The sequence below is a fragment of the Thalassophryne amazonica genome, chromosome 11, assembly GCF_902500255.1.
Source record: "Thalassophryne amazonica chromosome 11, fThaAma1.1, whole genome shotgun sequence".
In the NCBI taxonomy this organism is placed as follows: Eukaryota; Metazoa; Chordata; class Actinopteri; order Batrachoidiformes; family Batrachoididae; genus Thalassophryne; species Thalassophryne amazonica.
In genome coordinates, this window is record NC_047113.1 from 77795025 (window position 1) to 77811928 (window position 16904).

The 16904-nt window shown below is 40.7% G+C and overlaps 1 protein-coding gene across 3 annotated transcripts in view; it reads left to right on the forward strand.

The window, feature by feature from the left end:
• The window catches only part of LOC117520898 (transcription factor COE3-like), a 240964-nt gene that overhangs the window by 23339 nt on the left and 200721 nt on the right, over window positions 1-16904 (forward strand). For all 3 annotated transcript variants that reach the window (XM_034182238.1, XM_034182240.1, XM_034182239.1), the window contains exon 3: window positions 5990-6053. In XM_034182238.1, the coding sequence (XP_034038129.1) occupies window positions 5990-6053 (64 nt within the window). The remainder of the gene's footprint in view (window positions 1-5989; window positions 6054-16904) is intronic.

The following is a 16904-nucleotide window of genomic DNA, read 5'->3' on the forward strand; positions in this document are numbered from 1 at the left end:
CTGAGATCTTTGTTGCCCCCCCTTTTTCTTAGAAAATACATTTTATTACATTTTTTAATCAACAACAAAGTAAATCACATAACCATACATCAAAGATGGAATTTAACATACGTTTGAGCACATGATGAAGACGTTCAATAAAATAAACATCTCAGCATATTTTACAGCAAGTTGCATGTGGTTTCAGAATCACAATATATTCAGGGAAGAAATGTTAACTTTTAAGTGACAGATCTAAGGCACTCAACGTTACGACATTACAGAGACGTTACAGAGACAAAAAAAATGGTAATAAGTCAAACGTACTAATCGGGCCTTTACGTGAATAAGGCTTCTGTGCAGCCCCACTGTAGACTAAAAGTAGACCTTTGAAGTCTTAATGAATATGTTAGGGTCCAGAGAGCTTTACAGCCGCGGCTGTGAGCAGACACGCTCCCCGTCAGTTGAGCGCCCAGACCAATGTGTCACGCTGTGTTATGTGGTCATTCGTGTTCATTATTTGTTGTGTAATTGCGTGTGTGTGTGTGTGTGTGTGCGTATATATATGTATGTATGTATGTATGTATGTATGTGTATATATATATATATATATATATATATATATATATATATATATATATATATATATATATATATATATATATATATACACACATAATGCAATTAACATATAACTGTTCTGGTGGTGGTGTCTGTGTTTATAATGTGTGCACTGAGCCGTCATCCAGCTGTCAGTGTGCTGTGATCAGCTGACAGGCCCCTCCCCGTGCTGTGTTCGATCAGACTTCGCTGTCCGGCCCCATGTGATGAGATCTGTACATACATATAAGCAATTTATGCAAGTGTGTCCCCCCCCCCACAAACCAGATGTGTTGGGGGAGGGGGGGGCGACACATGCGCACATGTGCAAGACACACATCTGTGACTTTTTGCAACTCCAAAGTTGTGCGGCACTTAGACAAATTTCACTCCCAGCTTAATAGTGATCGTCTGTTGACTGTTGTCATGCTAACAGCGCGAATGGCCACACATTTTTTCTAAGTGCCAAGTCAGCGGTGTTCGATGTTCGTGTCTGTCAGCTGGAATTTGGCCAACACCTGCCACGAGAGGGTTCGATTCAGCGCACACTCTGTCTTTCAGCACCAATGTTGTGCACTAATAGTTGTAGCAACAGGTGTATGAGGCGTTAGAGGCAGCTATGGTTTTACACGTTTTGCATACGATTCCTGCTTCATGCACAATTTGACCAAATTCCCACTATGTGTGAAAGGGCCCTTATCGTGAAATAGTTTTGATGTAATCCTTCAAAGCCTATATAAAGTGAAATCTTGATCCAGATTCACATCCGGATCCAGATAACCTCCAAAATTTGATGCCAATATCTATCTGTGGTGAAAATTTCCGTGCAATAGTTTTGACGTAATCCTGCTAACAGACAGCCAGACAAATAAATAAATGCCGATGATATTATTACATCATTGGCTGACATAATAAAGTATCTGTATCTGTTCAATGTAAGTACATAATGTAATTGTAAATACGTTAAAAATAAATGGATGACACAAGAAAGTGAAAACGCTTATTTCCATTGTGGTCCATTTAAAAATCAAATGACAAAATAAAAGTAATAAGAAAATAATAATAATAATAGTGTGGATATTATAACAAAAATCTAAACAATCTGTAAATACATTAAGACAGTAAATTAACATTAAAAATTACATAGTTAACAGGAAATAAAAGGGTTGAGTTCTTCTAACGTTCTAAAAACATTCTGGACTCACACACCATTCCAACTCATTATAGAAACTTTGCATAATTTATTACCAGCCTTGAAAAATGTCAGCTACCTATTTAATAAACACGACCCAATCTAGAGCTCGTGGATCCCCACGGACAACACATTAATGTACTGGTTCCTGTTTTTAACAGAATGAAATTTCTGCTGCCTATATAAAATTAAACGCGACATTTATTATGTCTTTCTACGTAATAGAAATATAAAGTATAAAGTCTTGTGTGTGTCTGTCCAGCGCAGTCCCCATGCATGATAGGACGGGCCTAGCTGTTGTTTTGGGGACTGACTGTCAGCATCACGGTCTATGGTTGGAACTATGGACAGCTCTGTGGACAGGGCTGCGGACAGGACCGCAGACTGGGCTGTGGACAGGACCGCGGACTGGACCGCAGACAGCTCTGCAGTCAGGACCATGCATGGACTGGACCACGGACAGCTCTGCGGTCAGGACCATGGACTGGACCACGGACAGCTCTGTGGACAAAAGCCACCTACATTAAGAACAAACACAAATTATTTGCTTTATCACGTCTTCTAGGGTTATGTGAGCGTGAAAAGAATAGATTAAAACCAGAGTGATCGTGCTGTCGTGGAAACACACATTTGAAGATTGTCTCCTCAAACTGAAAGTCTAAAGTGAGCAGTGCTGGACTGGACGTGTGCCACACACTTCCGAATGTCCGTGACAAACCATTTTCAATGCATCTTCATGTTCAAAGTGTCATTTATTTATTCTGTATACCTGCTAACTCCAGTTCAGGATCGCGGGGGCTGGAGTCTGTCTCAGCAGTCAGAGAGAAAGAGGCGGTATGCCAGTCTGTCACAGGGACATGAACATACAGACAAACACATTCACACTTACGGTCAGTTCAGAGTCACCTACATGTCTTTGAAAGTGTGATGAGCCAGAGGGAACCCACACCAACACATGGAGAACGTGCAGACTCCACACAGAAAGACAGAAAGCGATCCCATGATCTTCTGGCTGTGAGGCAACATACTGCTGTACAGAGGTGGGATGAGGTCACTGTCAAGCCATTCTCAAGTCATAAATCAGCAAGTCCCAAGTCAAGTCTCAAGACAGCTTGCAAACAATTGTTGGTCATTATGACTTGAGAGTTGACTTGGGATTTGCTGATTCATGACTTGAGTCACTTGAAGGTGACTTTGTCCCACCTCTGTTGCTGTCTACATCACGTTATTCCCCACTGTCATGCGCACTGCTTATTCTTAGTAAATCACCTGCAAAAGGTTCAGAGAGTTAACGCCCAAAAGTTTAGAAAACCAAATCACCAGTTCAGCACTTGTTTTGGTGATTTTTGTTTCCTGCCGGGTTGAAGGGCACCTGTCGGGACAAACAGGTGTGAGTATAATAGTAAGGATAATAATAATATGAATAATGATGATGATGGTGAAGAGGAAATATTTCAGATGTCTGATGGGACACAGTTCCAGAGACAGTCCAGATGGATCCTTGTCTGTGGACCATGCAGACCAGGATGAGGTGCAGTTACGGAGGAGCTCCAGACCATGGACAGAGGATTTTATAAGAAATCCAGGAATGCAATTTTTTTTTTTTTTTTTTTTTTGGTGAAGAACAGCTTTAAAAAACAACAAACAAACAAACCTTCTGGTTTCTTGATGTTGGTAACTTGTAAAGCGGTTTGAAGATGGGACTCCAGGGGACTGTTTGTGTCCAACACAATGTCTTCAGTCTAATGTCTCTTAACTTAGAAAGTTTGACCACATTACACCCATTTTGGCATCTCTTCACTGGCTTCCTGTCCCAGTGAGATCAGATTTTAAGGTTCTGCTACTAGCCTATAAAATTGCTCACAGTCTGGCACCTCCCTACCTGGCTGACCTAATTAAACCCTACATACCGGCCCGGCCTCTGTGTTCTCAGGGTGCAGGACTACTTTGTGTCCCTAGGGTGAATAAAAATTCTGCGGGTCATAGAGCTTTCTCTTATTGTGCCCCTGTTCTGTGAAATGATCTCCCTGCGTGAATAAAACAGTCAGATTCTGTAGAGACTTTCAAGTCCAGACTTAAGATGCACTTATTTTCCCTTTTGGCTGGTGGACTGGGTCCCTGCATAAATTTTTAAAAACTTTTTTAAATCCCTCTTTCACTGCAATTCAGCTGGAGGTTGAACATGCAAGCCTTGCAGTCAGTTTTATTGTTTTTATTTTATTTAAGTTACAGTGTTTGTGAAGCATTGTGTGTTGCCCAAACAAAGTGATAATTAAAGAGCGAAACACTCAATGCAAGTCTGAGCCAAACACAGAAGAAAGAGTGGAGTTTTGCTGAGAGGATCTTTCAGAAACTGTTCGTGTGGCCGGCGACGGAGCTGTGACTCGCCTGGTGTGAGCGGAGTGCTGAGAGCCCCTCACACTGGGTAGCGAGAGACATCAGCCAGCCGCCAGGCGAGTCACTCCCCACGTAGAGCAGACCGTGTGTTTTTTAAAAATAGACACACTGCTTCACTTTAATTTTACTCCGTGTGTCGCATTGGAAAGCGGTACTTTTTGGATTAGCTTTTACCCGGTTTATGGGCATGCGCTAGTCTTCTTCAGTTTTTTCTGGGGATGTTATAGTGCCACACACAGGCCTGGCATATGTACTACAACATTAAACAAAGCTTTGAGGCATAGAATTTGCCTCAAACATTTTTTTGTAATTGAATTATTCGAGTTACTCGACTAATCATTTCAGATCTATCAGACGCACTTATTTTCCCTTTCGTATGGCTCGCATACTGTCAGAGTATGTTAAAACTTAAAACTCTACCATGCAAAGCAAAAGCCATACATCAACAACATCCAGAAACGTTGCCGCCTTCTCTGGGCCTGAGCTCATTTGAAATGGACAGACGCAAAGTGGAAAAGTGTGCTGTGGTCTGATGAGTCCACATTTCAGATTGTTTCTGGAAATCATGGACGTTGTGTCCTCCGGACAAAAGAGGACAAAGACCATCCAGACTGTTACCAGCGCAAAGTTTAAAACCCAGCATCTGTGAGGGTATAGGGGTGTGTTAGTGCCCATGGCATGGGCAATTTACACATCTGTGATGGCACCATCAAAGCTGAAAGGTACATCCAGGTTTTGGAGCAACACATGCTGCCATCCAAGCAGCGTCTTTTTCAGGGACGTCCCTGCTTATTTCAGCAAGACAATGCCAAGCCACATTCTGCACGTGTTACAACAGCGTGGCTTCGTAGTAAAAGAGTGCGGGTACTAGACTGGCCTGCCTGCAGTCCAGACCTGTCGCCCATTGAAAATGTGTGGCGCATTATGAAGCACAAAATACAACAACAGAGACCCCGGACTGTTGAACAACTGAAGTCGTAGGTCAAGCAAGAATGGGAAAGAATTCCACCTACAAAGCTTTAATTAGTGTCCTCAGTTCCCAAACGCTTACTGAGTGTTGTTAGAAGGAAAGGTGATGTAACACAGTGGTAAACATACCACTGTCCCAGCTTTTTTGAAACATGTTGCAGGCATCCATTTCAAAATGAGCAAATATTTACACAAAAACAATAAAGTTTATCAGTTCGAACATTAAATATCTTGTCTTTGTGGTGTATTCAATTGAATATAGGTTGAAGAGGATTTGTAAATCATTGTATTCTGTTTTTATTTACATTTTGCACAATGTCCCAACTTCAGTGGAATTGGGGTTGTAAAGGGCCTGGATGGACTGTGAGGTGGAAGACCTGAGGCAGGTGCTGCATGTTGCATTCTTCATGTGAAAGTGACCCTGTTGTGGAGTCAGGCCCACTGAGGGCCTGGATGACCCCTGCCTGTGGTGCTGACATCTGTGTGGACTTCTCATCTTCTTTATATTATTATGTTGTTTGATTTTCGATTTTCTGTTTCTTCAGCTTTATAAAACTTTGTAAAGACCTTGTAATTGTTTGAATGACCTAAGCAGAGGGTCACCCCTTTGAGTCTGGCCTGCTTGAAGTTTTTTCCTCAGAGGGAGTTTTTTTTTCTTACCACTGTCACCTGTGTTCTTGTTCTGGGGTTAGTAAGGTTAGACCATACTTGTGTCAAGTGCCTTGAGGCAACTTTGTTCTGATTTGGCTCTATATAAATAAAATCAATTTAAATAAATTAAACCTGATGAATGTGGAAGTTTGGACTTTGATGTACTGCAGGTCCTTTAATGCTATCTTGTTTTTGTGACAGGAATATAATGGTGAGAAAACCAACAATGGGATTCATTACAGACTGCAGCTCCTCTACAGCAACGGTGAGCCACACACACATTTACTTGATCTTCCGCCCCCTACAGGTTGACCTTTAAGCCCTGACCTCCCACAGAAGGCAGGATTATTGTCAGGTGTCACTGATGACCTTTGCAGGTCAGGACGAATTGGCCACGCCCTGATGTGCTAACCGGAGTGTACATTAGCAGAAGGCGGTTCGTTCTCTCAAATTTCACCAAACTGACTAAATTTATTTTTTCCTGTAATTCAAACATTATAATATCAGTTTGTTTTGAATCTGGGGGGGGGCATTAATATTTCATTTTCCTTTTAACACCATCTGCAGAAAGACGTACGTGTGCATGTGATCTGGTAATTACTGGATGTTACCTTTGACCTCATGTGATGTGTGTACACGGGGAGTGCACACTCACATATGTGAGATGTTTATAAGTCACTTTCTTTTTTTTTAGATGCAGAAGTCTTTATTTCACACGAACCATTACAAAATGTGAGAAACAGATTTATTCAGAAAGTAGATATTTCAGAGCATTTTGTTTGTACGAGCAGCTAACTGACGTCACTGTGCATCTCTACTCTGACTGGCTGTCAGCGGGTGCTTGTCAGCATCCTTCACACAACTCAGTGGAAGCCCCCACGTGATCTATGACATCGCCATCATAAACTGTATATGTTTCTGCTGTGAGTTGTTCAAAGCTGTCTCTTCCTTTGAATTTTTCCCCCTCAGGGGAAATAATTCTTCTTTTTTTTTCTAGACTGCAAATGTTGATCATGTTGTCAACAGCATATTATGAATCCACTATCTAAAGGCTAAAAAATAAAATTGTAAGGTAAGATCAACTTTAGTTATCCCAAAGGAAATGATTTTGCCAGAATACCGAACAGTAAACAGTGAACTTTTTTTATACAATAAGTACAACAAATTTATATGAAACAGTGAACTTTTTTTAAACAATAAGTACAACAAATTTATATGAAATGACTGGAAGACAGTTGCACAAGATGTTTGATAATATTGCATATAACTCTGAGTAACTGAATAAGTCTGTTCATTATGAATTCATCCTGCAGAAGGGGGAGGCGTTGTAGAGTCTGAGTACCACAGGTAGGAAAGACCTCCTGTGGTGTTCTGTGTTTCATCTCAGCCTCAGTCTACAACTGAAGGTGCTCTGACAGGACATCAGTGTGGCATGCAAGGGATGGGAGGTGTTGTCCAGGATGCTAAGCAGTTTCCTCAGCATCCTCCTCTCTGACACTTCCACCACAGACTCCATCTCCACCCCCAGGACAGAGCCAGGTCTCCTGATGAGCTTATTTAGTTTGTTGATGTCAGCTGCCTTCAGCTGTGCCCAACCCTGTTCCTGGACGGCCCCTGTCCTGCATTTTTCTTAATTCTCCCTGTTCCACTCTCAAGCAGTTAACTTCATCAGGTGTGCTCAGCTAATCAACAGCTGGAAGACACTACTTTAAAAAAAAAATCTAGTGTGACTTGAGTAGGTAGACGTGGAAAACAGGGTTGGACACAGCTGGTGTACAAATGACGCTGGGGGCCACTGAGTGATAAATCTGCAACATATTTCTGCAGACATTGAAAGATCCGAGCCTCCTGAGGAAGTACAGTGCCAAAGAAAATTATTTTTATGACTTACATGTCGCACTGAAATCATAACAAATTAGATTTAGGCTGTTCGTGACCATCCAAAGATCCACTGGGATCACTTTGTGCATTTCTGTGACTGGTTTCAAAGTATACGGCATTCGCAGCAAACGGCTACGGAGACATCCGAAAACAAAATACTCGTGAGTACTTGTATGTTTCCAACAGGTGACATCGTTACTAGAAACGTTCCAGCGTGCGCTTCAATGGAATGTAAGAATTAAGAACTGAGGCACAGATTAATTCCATACTTTACATTAAGTGTGATGTTGTGTTATGATGACTTGTTTTAAGTGATAACTGTTAATTTTGATGCAGTCACAGTAAAAGCAGCAGCTCTGAGAAGGTTTTGTGCACCTGCACGGCCACGAGTCATAAACGCAGCCTGTTAAAATCGCTGATAAGTGTTGTATATAACTCTAATAAATATATATGTCTGTGTCATTATGTTGCTTGTACAAATGTCATGGAGACGTTCCATGTCCATTAAGTGGCAATAAACAGCTGACGTGTGGGTTAAAACAGCGTAACAGCCATTTTAACCCACACTTCAGCTGTTTTTTTAAAGGGATTATTCAACATTAATTCTCTCTTAAAAAGTTCCTTATAGAGATCGACAGTTTTATGACATTTGAGAGAGTCTACAAGCTTAATACTGATTTATATATTGTTCAAATTCAGCTGTCTAAATTGGGGGTTAAAACTGCTGTCACACACATACACACACAAAGTAAAAAAAAAAAAAAGTACTTTCATTGAAAGAACACAAAGCTAAAGATGAAAAAAAAAAAAACAATCCACTCACCCAGTGTAAAGATTTCCAAATAAGTCCACAACAAAAACAAGCCTTCACGTGTGCTTCATCACAGTTGTGATCACCAGCCATGGAACAGTCCACTTGTTCTCACTTGAATCCACAGTCAGAGATCATTTTCAAGTTCCACTCGGCCAGAGAATAATGTCCAGATCCATTTGCTCTCAGGTTCTGATCGAACATTATGCATCCCCACGCACGCATATTGTCTGATCACGGCTCTGCCTTGTGGTACATTAGAGAGTCCATTATATCCTGAAAATAGTGTCTTCTGAGTTTTCCAATACATGACATATATCTGCGTGTCCAGGCACGTCCGTGATCACAGCAGCAGTAAACCAGCAGCTGTGACAAACAGCAGCGTTGCCATACTTTGAGTTCCAAAATCCAACAGACTCTGAAAAAATTAAGAGTTTTAGGGTGAAGTGTGTCGTCTCCTCTGTAAATCCGAGCTGCTGCTTTCAAAGAAAAGCTCAGAAATTTCGTTATTGGATATAACCTCATTCGTTTCCCTCCATGATGTTTCTGTTTTGCTAATAACTATGTCACACAGAGAATTGCCGAGTGAGACGATTTTCGGAAATGCACCCGTTTCCTCGCTTTGGGAGAGGAATAAAAAACATCAGAAACCACTAAATATGAGTGCATGTGCGCAGGGAGACTTACAATCATGACTACTTTGATGTTGTGTTGCTAACTGGGACATTAAAACACATGCGACACGTCCTTTAATTCTTCAAAAAAAACAAACAAACAAACGAAGGTAGTACAGCTTTAAACAGAAAACAGTTTTTCAATAATTGGAATCCTGTGCAGCTGGAACGACTCACAGATGACAACGCTGCGGAGTTGGGAAGTCAATCATATCAATTAGGAAGCAGGGGAAGGTGGGAGGAAAGGAAACACAAAGGAAAAAAGCCTTCACACATAATTAGAGACGCGATGTCATTAAGAGGTCGCGTGGTGTTTGTGTTACATTTCTGCCGGCCTAATAAACGACACCACATCCTGATTGATATTTAATTTGTGGCACAGCCAGGATCCTTGTTATTCTGCAAGAAGGAAGCGGCGCCACCTTCTGGTCTTGAAATAATAAAGGCAATAACAATCCTCCACAACAGCATTTTTATTGCCATTTTTCAAGTGAATGTATCACTGTTAAAAAAAAAAAATATTATTTGAGGAAACTCCCAGAACACACAAACTGAAGCAGCTAACAGATTCAACAGACAAGTGGAGCTGATTTCAGATCCGCATCTTGACTTGTTTATTGTCATGTGATGTGCATGAACTGAAAGAGTCTGATCTCCAGGTCCACACGGGTCTATTGTCTTAATATGTTTTTTGATATTAGCTGAAAACCAGAAATCAAACTAATCAATAAAGTTTAATTTGGTTGCCAAAATCAGAACATGATGGTTTTGATTTGTAACACAGAACTCAAAGCCGTCTCTTCCATCAACTTCAATGTCAGCAATGTGTTCTCAAACACAGTTGGCATGTAGACCTCTGGGAACTAATCCTTGCTGCAGAGGATGAGTAGGGGGAGGTGATGGTCTAGTGGTTAAGCGTTGGGCTTGAGACTAGAGGATCTTTGGTTCAAATCCCAGCCTGACCGGAAAATCACGAAGGGCCCTTGGGTAAGTTCCTTAATCCCCTAGTTGCTCCCGGTGTGTAGTGAGCACTTTGTATGGCAGCACCCAGACATCGGGGTGAATGTGAGGCATGATTGTAAAGCGCTTTGAGCATCTGATGCAGATGCAAAAGCGCTATATAAATGCAGTCCATTTACCATTTAACTCTAATTGTTGAATCGAGCAACACTTGAAGTGGATTTTAAATGTCTTTTATTGTGAGTCTGACCCAAAGACAAGTTTCATAAAAATCAGGCCCGTATTCACGAGGCATCCGAACGCTAATAGTAGCTCTTAGTGACATCATTTGATTTATTTTCATTTATAAAGCACCAAATCACAACAAAGTTGCCTCAAGGCGCTTCACACAAGTAAGGTCTAACCTTACCAACCCCCAGAGCAAGAACACAGGTGACAGTGGTAAGAAAAAAACTCCCTCCCTGATGATTTGAGGAAGAAACCTCAAGCAGACCAGACTCAAAGGGGCGACCCTCTGCTTAGACCAGGTGACCAAAGAGATTGACACTATACAACACAACAATTGACGAGGGTCCATGCAGGGTAATTGAACCACTCATTGGATCTGTTCCTGCAGCAGAGTCCATTCCAGAAATCATCTAATCCAGCACATGGATCCAGCCACATCCCAGACAGAACAAATACTCAAACAGAAGAAATACTAAGGTGATCGCCCGCAACTAACCCTAAGCTTCACTAAAAAACCCAGAATTTAGATAAAGTTGAGGCTGCGGCCCGCTCTGTTTACTAATAAAATGAATTTAAAAGGATAAGAAGCATAGTGCCATAATATGCCAGTATGCTAGCCATACGAACGGGAAAATAAGTGTGTCTTAAGTCTGGACTTGAAAGTCTCCACAGAATCTGTTTTATCTCCATAGGGAGATCATTCTACAGAACAGGAGCACAATAAGTCTGTGACCCGCAGACTTTTTATTCACCCTAGGGACACAAAGTAGTCCTGTACCCTGAGAACGCAAAGCCCGGCCTTGTACGTAGGGTTTAATTAGGTCAGCAAAGTAGAGAGGTGCGTAAAGTAGGGAGATGTGTAATCCCACAGTGCCACATTATGTGCCCAAGGGGTGCTATATAAAGAAAAAGAAGCAGGGGGCCTAAGACGGATCCCTGTGGAACCCCAAATTTCATGTCACTAAGGTTAGAGATAGTGTTATTGTACAAAACACAGTGAGAACAACTGGTCAGGTATGACTCCCAGTAATCCAAAATGATTCTCCAGCCTATTGAGTAGAATATGATGATCCATAGTATCGAACGCAGCTCTAAGATCTAGCAGCACCAGAACTGTAGTGGTGTCTGAATCCATTGCAAGCAGAAGATCACTCACCACTTTAGTGAGAGCTGTCTCTGTGGAATGATATTTTCTAAAAGGGGACTGCAGTGGCTTAAAAAGATTTTTCTTGGTAAGGTGTGAAATCACTTTTTCCAGAATTTTAGAACAAAATGATAGCTTTGATATGGGCCTATAGTTTTTCAAAACACTAGGGTCAATATTAGATTTCTTAAGTAATGGTTTAATCCTCTGGGGCCGATGCCATTGTATACGACGGCTAAGACCAAGCTTTACTAAATTATAAATAACTTTTTAATGATATGAGATAGAAACTTACTTTTTTTGCTGAAAAGTTAAGTCTGCAGACTTTCGAGCCAGCCATCGGCCATCTTTGTACTCCTCATAGAAGCTGTGTGATGACGTGCGCAATGTGAGTGTCCAATGGGAATTGGTTCACCGTCATATGGTTTTCCAAAATCCAATTGTAGGGCAGATTTACCTCACGTGAAAAGCCAAAGATCGTTTTCAGGAGTGATATGTTACTAGATGGCCTGTTTGAATAGCCCCCTGGGTGCTCCAATGAGTACATATTATTGGTCTCCATGCGCCCTGCGCCATTATGCACAGCGATCAGTGAAGCAGACGGAGAGCCTCTGATGACAATCTCACATGCTCAAACAAAGAGTGTGTAACTATCAGGATTGCTCCACTAGTTTGCATGTGAATGTTACTGGATAACTCTGTTGCTTTCTTGGCATAAAGCACTGTTTACCATATCAATGGAGCGAGGGGGAGGGCCGCTCCTCAGACTGTAAGGAGCCAAAGTGGGCCAAAGTGTGAATGAAAACTGCTTTGAGCAGCACAGAATACTCCAAAACACAGTAGAAGTAGAAGTTTGTGATTTAACCTTCGTGTAATAGCAGACAGAAATTGCTTTGGGATGAAGACAAACAAAATGCATAAACCATTTTGTATATATTGTTCAAAATGTGCATTTGTGTTTATTGTTTGAGCGTTTTTGTTGTACAGGCTTTCACACAAGACCTCAAATTACCATTATAAAGTGTCAAAACAGTTGTTTATTATAGTTTGCTGTGTGTTTTGAATAATTGTATGGAAAATTATTTTTCGCTTTAGTTTTTCCTTTCTTATTTTTGATTGTAAACCTTTATTACACTTATACAACACAACAAAAGCATATATTATGAAAGCACAGGTTGTCCTGAAAAAAAGAGATGTAAAACTTGATGGTGGGATGCAGGGAGAGCTGTTAACAGCAATAATAAAACATTTATGCCAGGCGAGTGAACTGTCCAAAAACTGCCCTTGGACCCCAGAGGGTTAATCACTGCAGATTTGAAACATTTAGGTACAGATCCAGAAGTTAATGAGAGATTAATCATTTCCAGCAGAGTCGGCCCAAAAGTGGGTCACAAGTCCTTAAACAGTTTTGTTGGTATAGGATCAAATAAGCAGGTTGTGCTTTTTGTAAGATAAAACTTTATTGTCCGTAAAACGGAAAATTGACTTACATAAACTGCCGAAGCCCCAAGACGTGAAAAACACATCAAACATTCATCATAAAATACTCAGCATAAAATAATTTTAAAACTAGTGTGTGGTCTGCAACAACGTGTTCATTTGGTCTCCCTCTGATTTAAAAGTGCGATGGAGACGTTGCAAGTTTCGTCAGCACGCCTAGTGAGATACTATCAAATTCTGTAAATCTAGATAATACCTCAGTAATGACACCCACCTCAATAGCAGGGTGTAGTGGCTGGGTTAAGGCATGCTGGGATATGTTTAACCTAATGTCTATTTTTTTCATCAGAGTAATCTAAGAAATCTTGTGCTGTAAAAGGAGAGCAACTTACAGGTGGTTGTCCATGTATAAGTGTTGCCACCATGTCAGACAAGAACTTTGAGTTATGCTTGTTTTTTTGCTTGAGTAGTGCATGCTTATAGTCAAGAATAATATCATGCCACAAGAAGTGGAATACTTCCAGTTTTGAATGACGCCATTTCCATCCTAGACCTCTAGCTTTATGCTTGATACCACCTAAGTAATCATTGAACCAAGGTGATTGTGCCTTTGTGGGGTGTGGTTTTAATATAGATGGAGCGATCATGTCGAGTGTAGTTTTGAGCACTGAGTTTAAACTATCCACAAGACTGTCTACTGAATGGGCATTTTTCAAAAGTGACGTTAAGATATCGGGCAGTCTAGCTTCGAGTTCAGTCGTAGTTGAAGAGTTGTGTCACCTCAATGATAAATAAGGTTCTTGTTTTCCAGTAAACATGGCAGATCGACTGTAAACTTAATAAGTGAGTGATCAGAGACCACTGATGCAAGAGGCATGATGTTGATATTTGTGACAGTGATGCCGCTAACGAGGACCAAATCCAGGATATTTCCACTAATGTGTGTCAAACCCTGAATGCAATGCTGGAATCCTAGTATAGCTACAATGTCCATAAATGATTTGCAGAGGGGGTCAGAATTCTTATTTATATGAAAGTCATCGACAGTCAGAATTTTATCTGCACTAGTCGACAAGTTGGAGATAAATTCACTAAATTCATCTAAGAATTCAGAGTATGGACCAGAGGGCCTATATACAATGACAAAGTAGCACAATTGATTTTTAGTCTTCTGATCTTGGCTATACGTAGTGTCCTGGGCAGAGCGGAGAATCAGATATTCAAACGAATTATATTTTAGACCCCCAACAGCTAATGAACTAAACCTAGATTTATGAATTACAGCAATGCCCCACTTTGCTTTGTATCATGAGGGACGTGACTAAATGTGTACGCCGGTGGGCAGGCTTCATTTAAGGGGATGACAGCAGTAGGTTTAAGCCAGGTTTTATATATACCAGTCATATCTAGGTGATAATCCATAATTAGCTCATTAATCAGCAATGATTTTAAGGACAGTAATCTTTTGTTAATGAGACCCAGACTAAGGATCTCAGTGGGGTTAACAATTGGACTGTTGGGATTTGGAGGTGGTTCCAGAGTAGCATGTATAAGGTAAACTTCATAAATGCTGGTCCAGAAAAAGTGGTTTCAATGTTCATAGTGCTTTGGTCTATGATTTCATGGTGTCTAACAATATGTTAGCTGCTGACTTATTATTCAAGCAAAAACAGTATTACACTTTCTCATTTATCACCCGTGGCATCTACACATGGATAGATCACGTGTGCTGTTCCAAGGCTGATATTAATAATGTTAAAGCCTGTCTCATTATTGAGCTGGAGGTTTTAAATGTTTTTGATCATTTACCTTGACATATTGATTTTACTACTCTTATGATTTCTTTTACACCTATTTCTGATTTTAATATTCACGTGCAGCACGACTGCAGTAACCATGAAAACAGTGGAAATTATTGCAATATATTAGCCAAAAAATTAGATTGTTTAGATGCATTGTCATTTGCTCAGCATAATGTCACTGGTGCTGTTGAGGCTTGGTGCCTCTAAAGAGGCTGGGTGTGTTCCTAAAAAGGTTTTTAAACCTAAACCATACTGGTGTCCGGAACTCTGTAAAATTAGAGATAAAAAGCATTTTTGGCGGTCTCTCTGGGTTGATGCAGGTCGGCCCAGACATGGTCCAATGTTTGAGGTTCTCAAAAATGTTAAAAAAACTGTTTCGGAGCCTTAGTAGAAGCTACATGGACAAAAAGGTACTTAGAGATCTTAATATGCTTAATCAGTTGTATTATATGAAAATATTAAAGGTTTCTGGAATAAACTTAAGCGTCAGCAACAGTGTTCTGTACAGTCCTCACTTAGAGCTGAGGATTTTGTCAGTTACTATAACCTCATACTGATTTAGTTGAGTATTTTGTTCCTGTATTAAAAAGGCCCACGCTCAATCCCAGTCTGTCAGAACATTGTTGAAATGTTACTCGTGCCGGACTTTATGCCCTCAGACTTTAAGTTTGGTTTTAGAGAAGGTTTAAGTACAAATTTGGATGTATCTCTTATTAATGATTCCATAGCATATTTAAATAATCGTGGTTCACCTGTTTATATATTAGATGCACAGAAGTGTTTTGACTCAATTTGGCATGATGGTCTCCTGTTTAGATTGTATGATAAAATCACACATAGGTATTGGTTATTTCTACACAATTTCAATTCATTTTTTTTTATTTTATTATTTTCATTTATATCGCTCCAAATCACAACAGAGTTGCCTCAAGGCGCTTCACACAAGTAAGGTCTAACCTTACTAACCCCCAGAACAGCAGTGGTAAGGAAAGAACTCCCTCTGAGGAAGAAACCTCAAGCAGACCAGACTCAAAGGGGTGACCCTCTGCTTGGGCTATGTTACAGACATAAATTACAGAACAATTCACAAAATGAATATACAGGAAATGCTGTTGGTGCACAGGACAGGAAGATCGCCAGCCCAAATACAACTCCCATCTCTGGATGGAGCTGCACCTTAAACAGAGAGAAAAAACTGAATCAGGCATCAGAAAGACATGAAATACAGTATAATTTGTCAGCATTAAACAACAAGAAAAACTGGAAATACTAAGGTGATCGCTTGCCACTAGCCCTAAGCTTCACTAAAAGACCCAGAATTTAGGTAAAGTTGAGGCTGCGGCATGCTCCGTTTGCGGCCTTCTCCAGACTTGTTGAGAAGAAAGTTGTTGTTCTTCTCAAGAGTCAAGACAGAAGTCAGACTACCAGAGCAAGAATTTTAGCTGAGGAAGCTTCTGCGATTAGAAGCGAAACGTCCTCACGTCAAGCAACCCAATCCAGTCGAAGATTCAAGCTTCTCTACTATGGAAACCACCTGGACAACTGAGAGCCTTCACAGAAACATCAGAATAGCCTTTATTCACCAAGTATCTACAAGAATGCAAGTAATCTGACTCAGTTTGAACTGTACTCTTGCTGTACAAGCATGTGTAAAAATACACTAAACACAAAATAATTCACAATAAAAATGTGCAAATAAAAATTAGAATTTCAGGATTAAACCCACCCCCTCGCACAAACAGACATTTCTCTCCCCTCCTTGCTCAGAGTTGCTCTCAGACACCTCCTGTATCTCTCTCTGAGGTGACTCTGAGATGCCTTGTGGATTCGAGCTCTGGTCTTTAGTTTTTGTAGAATATTATAAATAAAATTTTTGTCAGATATAGAAGAAAACAAATTTGATTTTTTTTCACCAGAAGTAGTTCGTCGACTAATATGTAAACCTGGATTCGAGTTCCACTCATGCTACCTGTCTGCGTCTTTGGACAGAACGCTTAATCTGCATCATCTCAGTCCATCCTGCTTTAACTGAGTCCTGGCCTCAGTTGGGGAAGTGACCTGCGATGGACTGGGGTCCCGTCCAGGGGGAGTTGTAGACTCTTGATTGCTTCACGCTACAGAATCGAGCGCTAAAGTACCAACAGGTCTCAGTGCCTGGACAGGACTTAGTCGAACC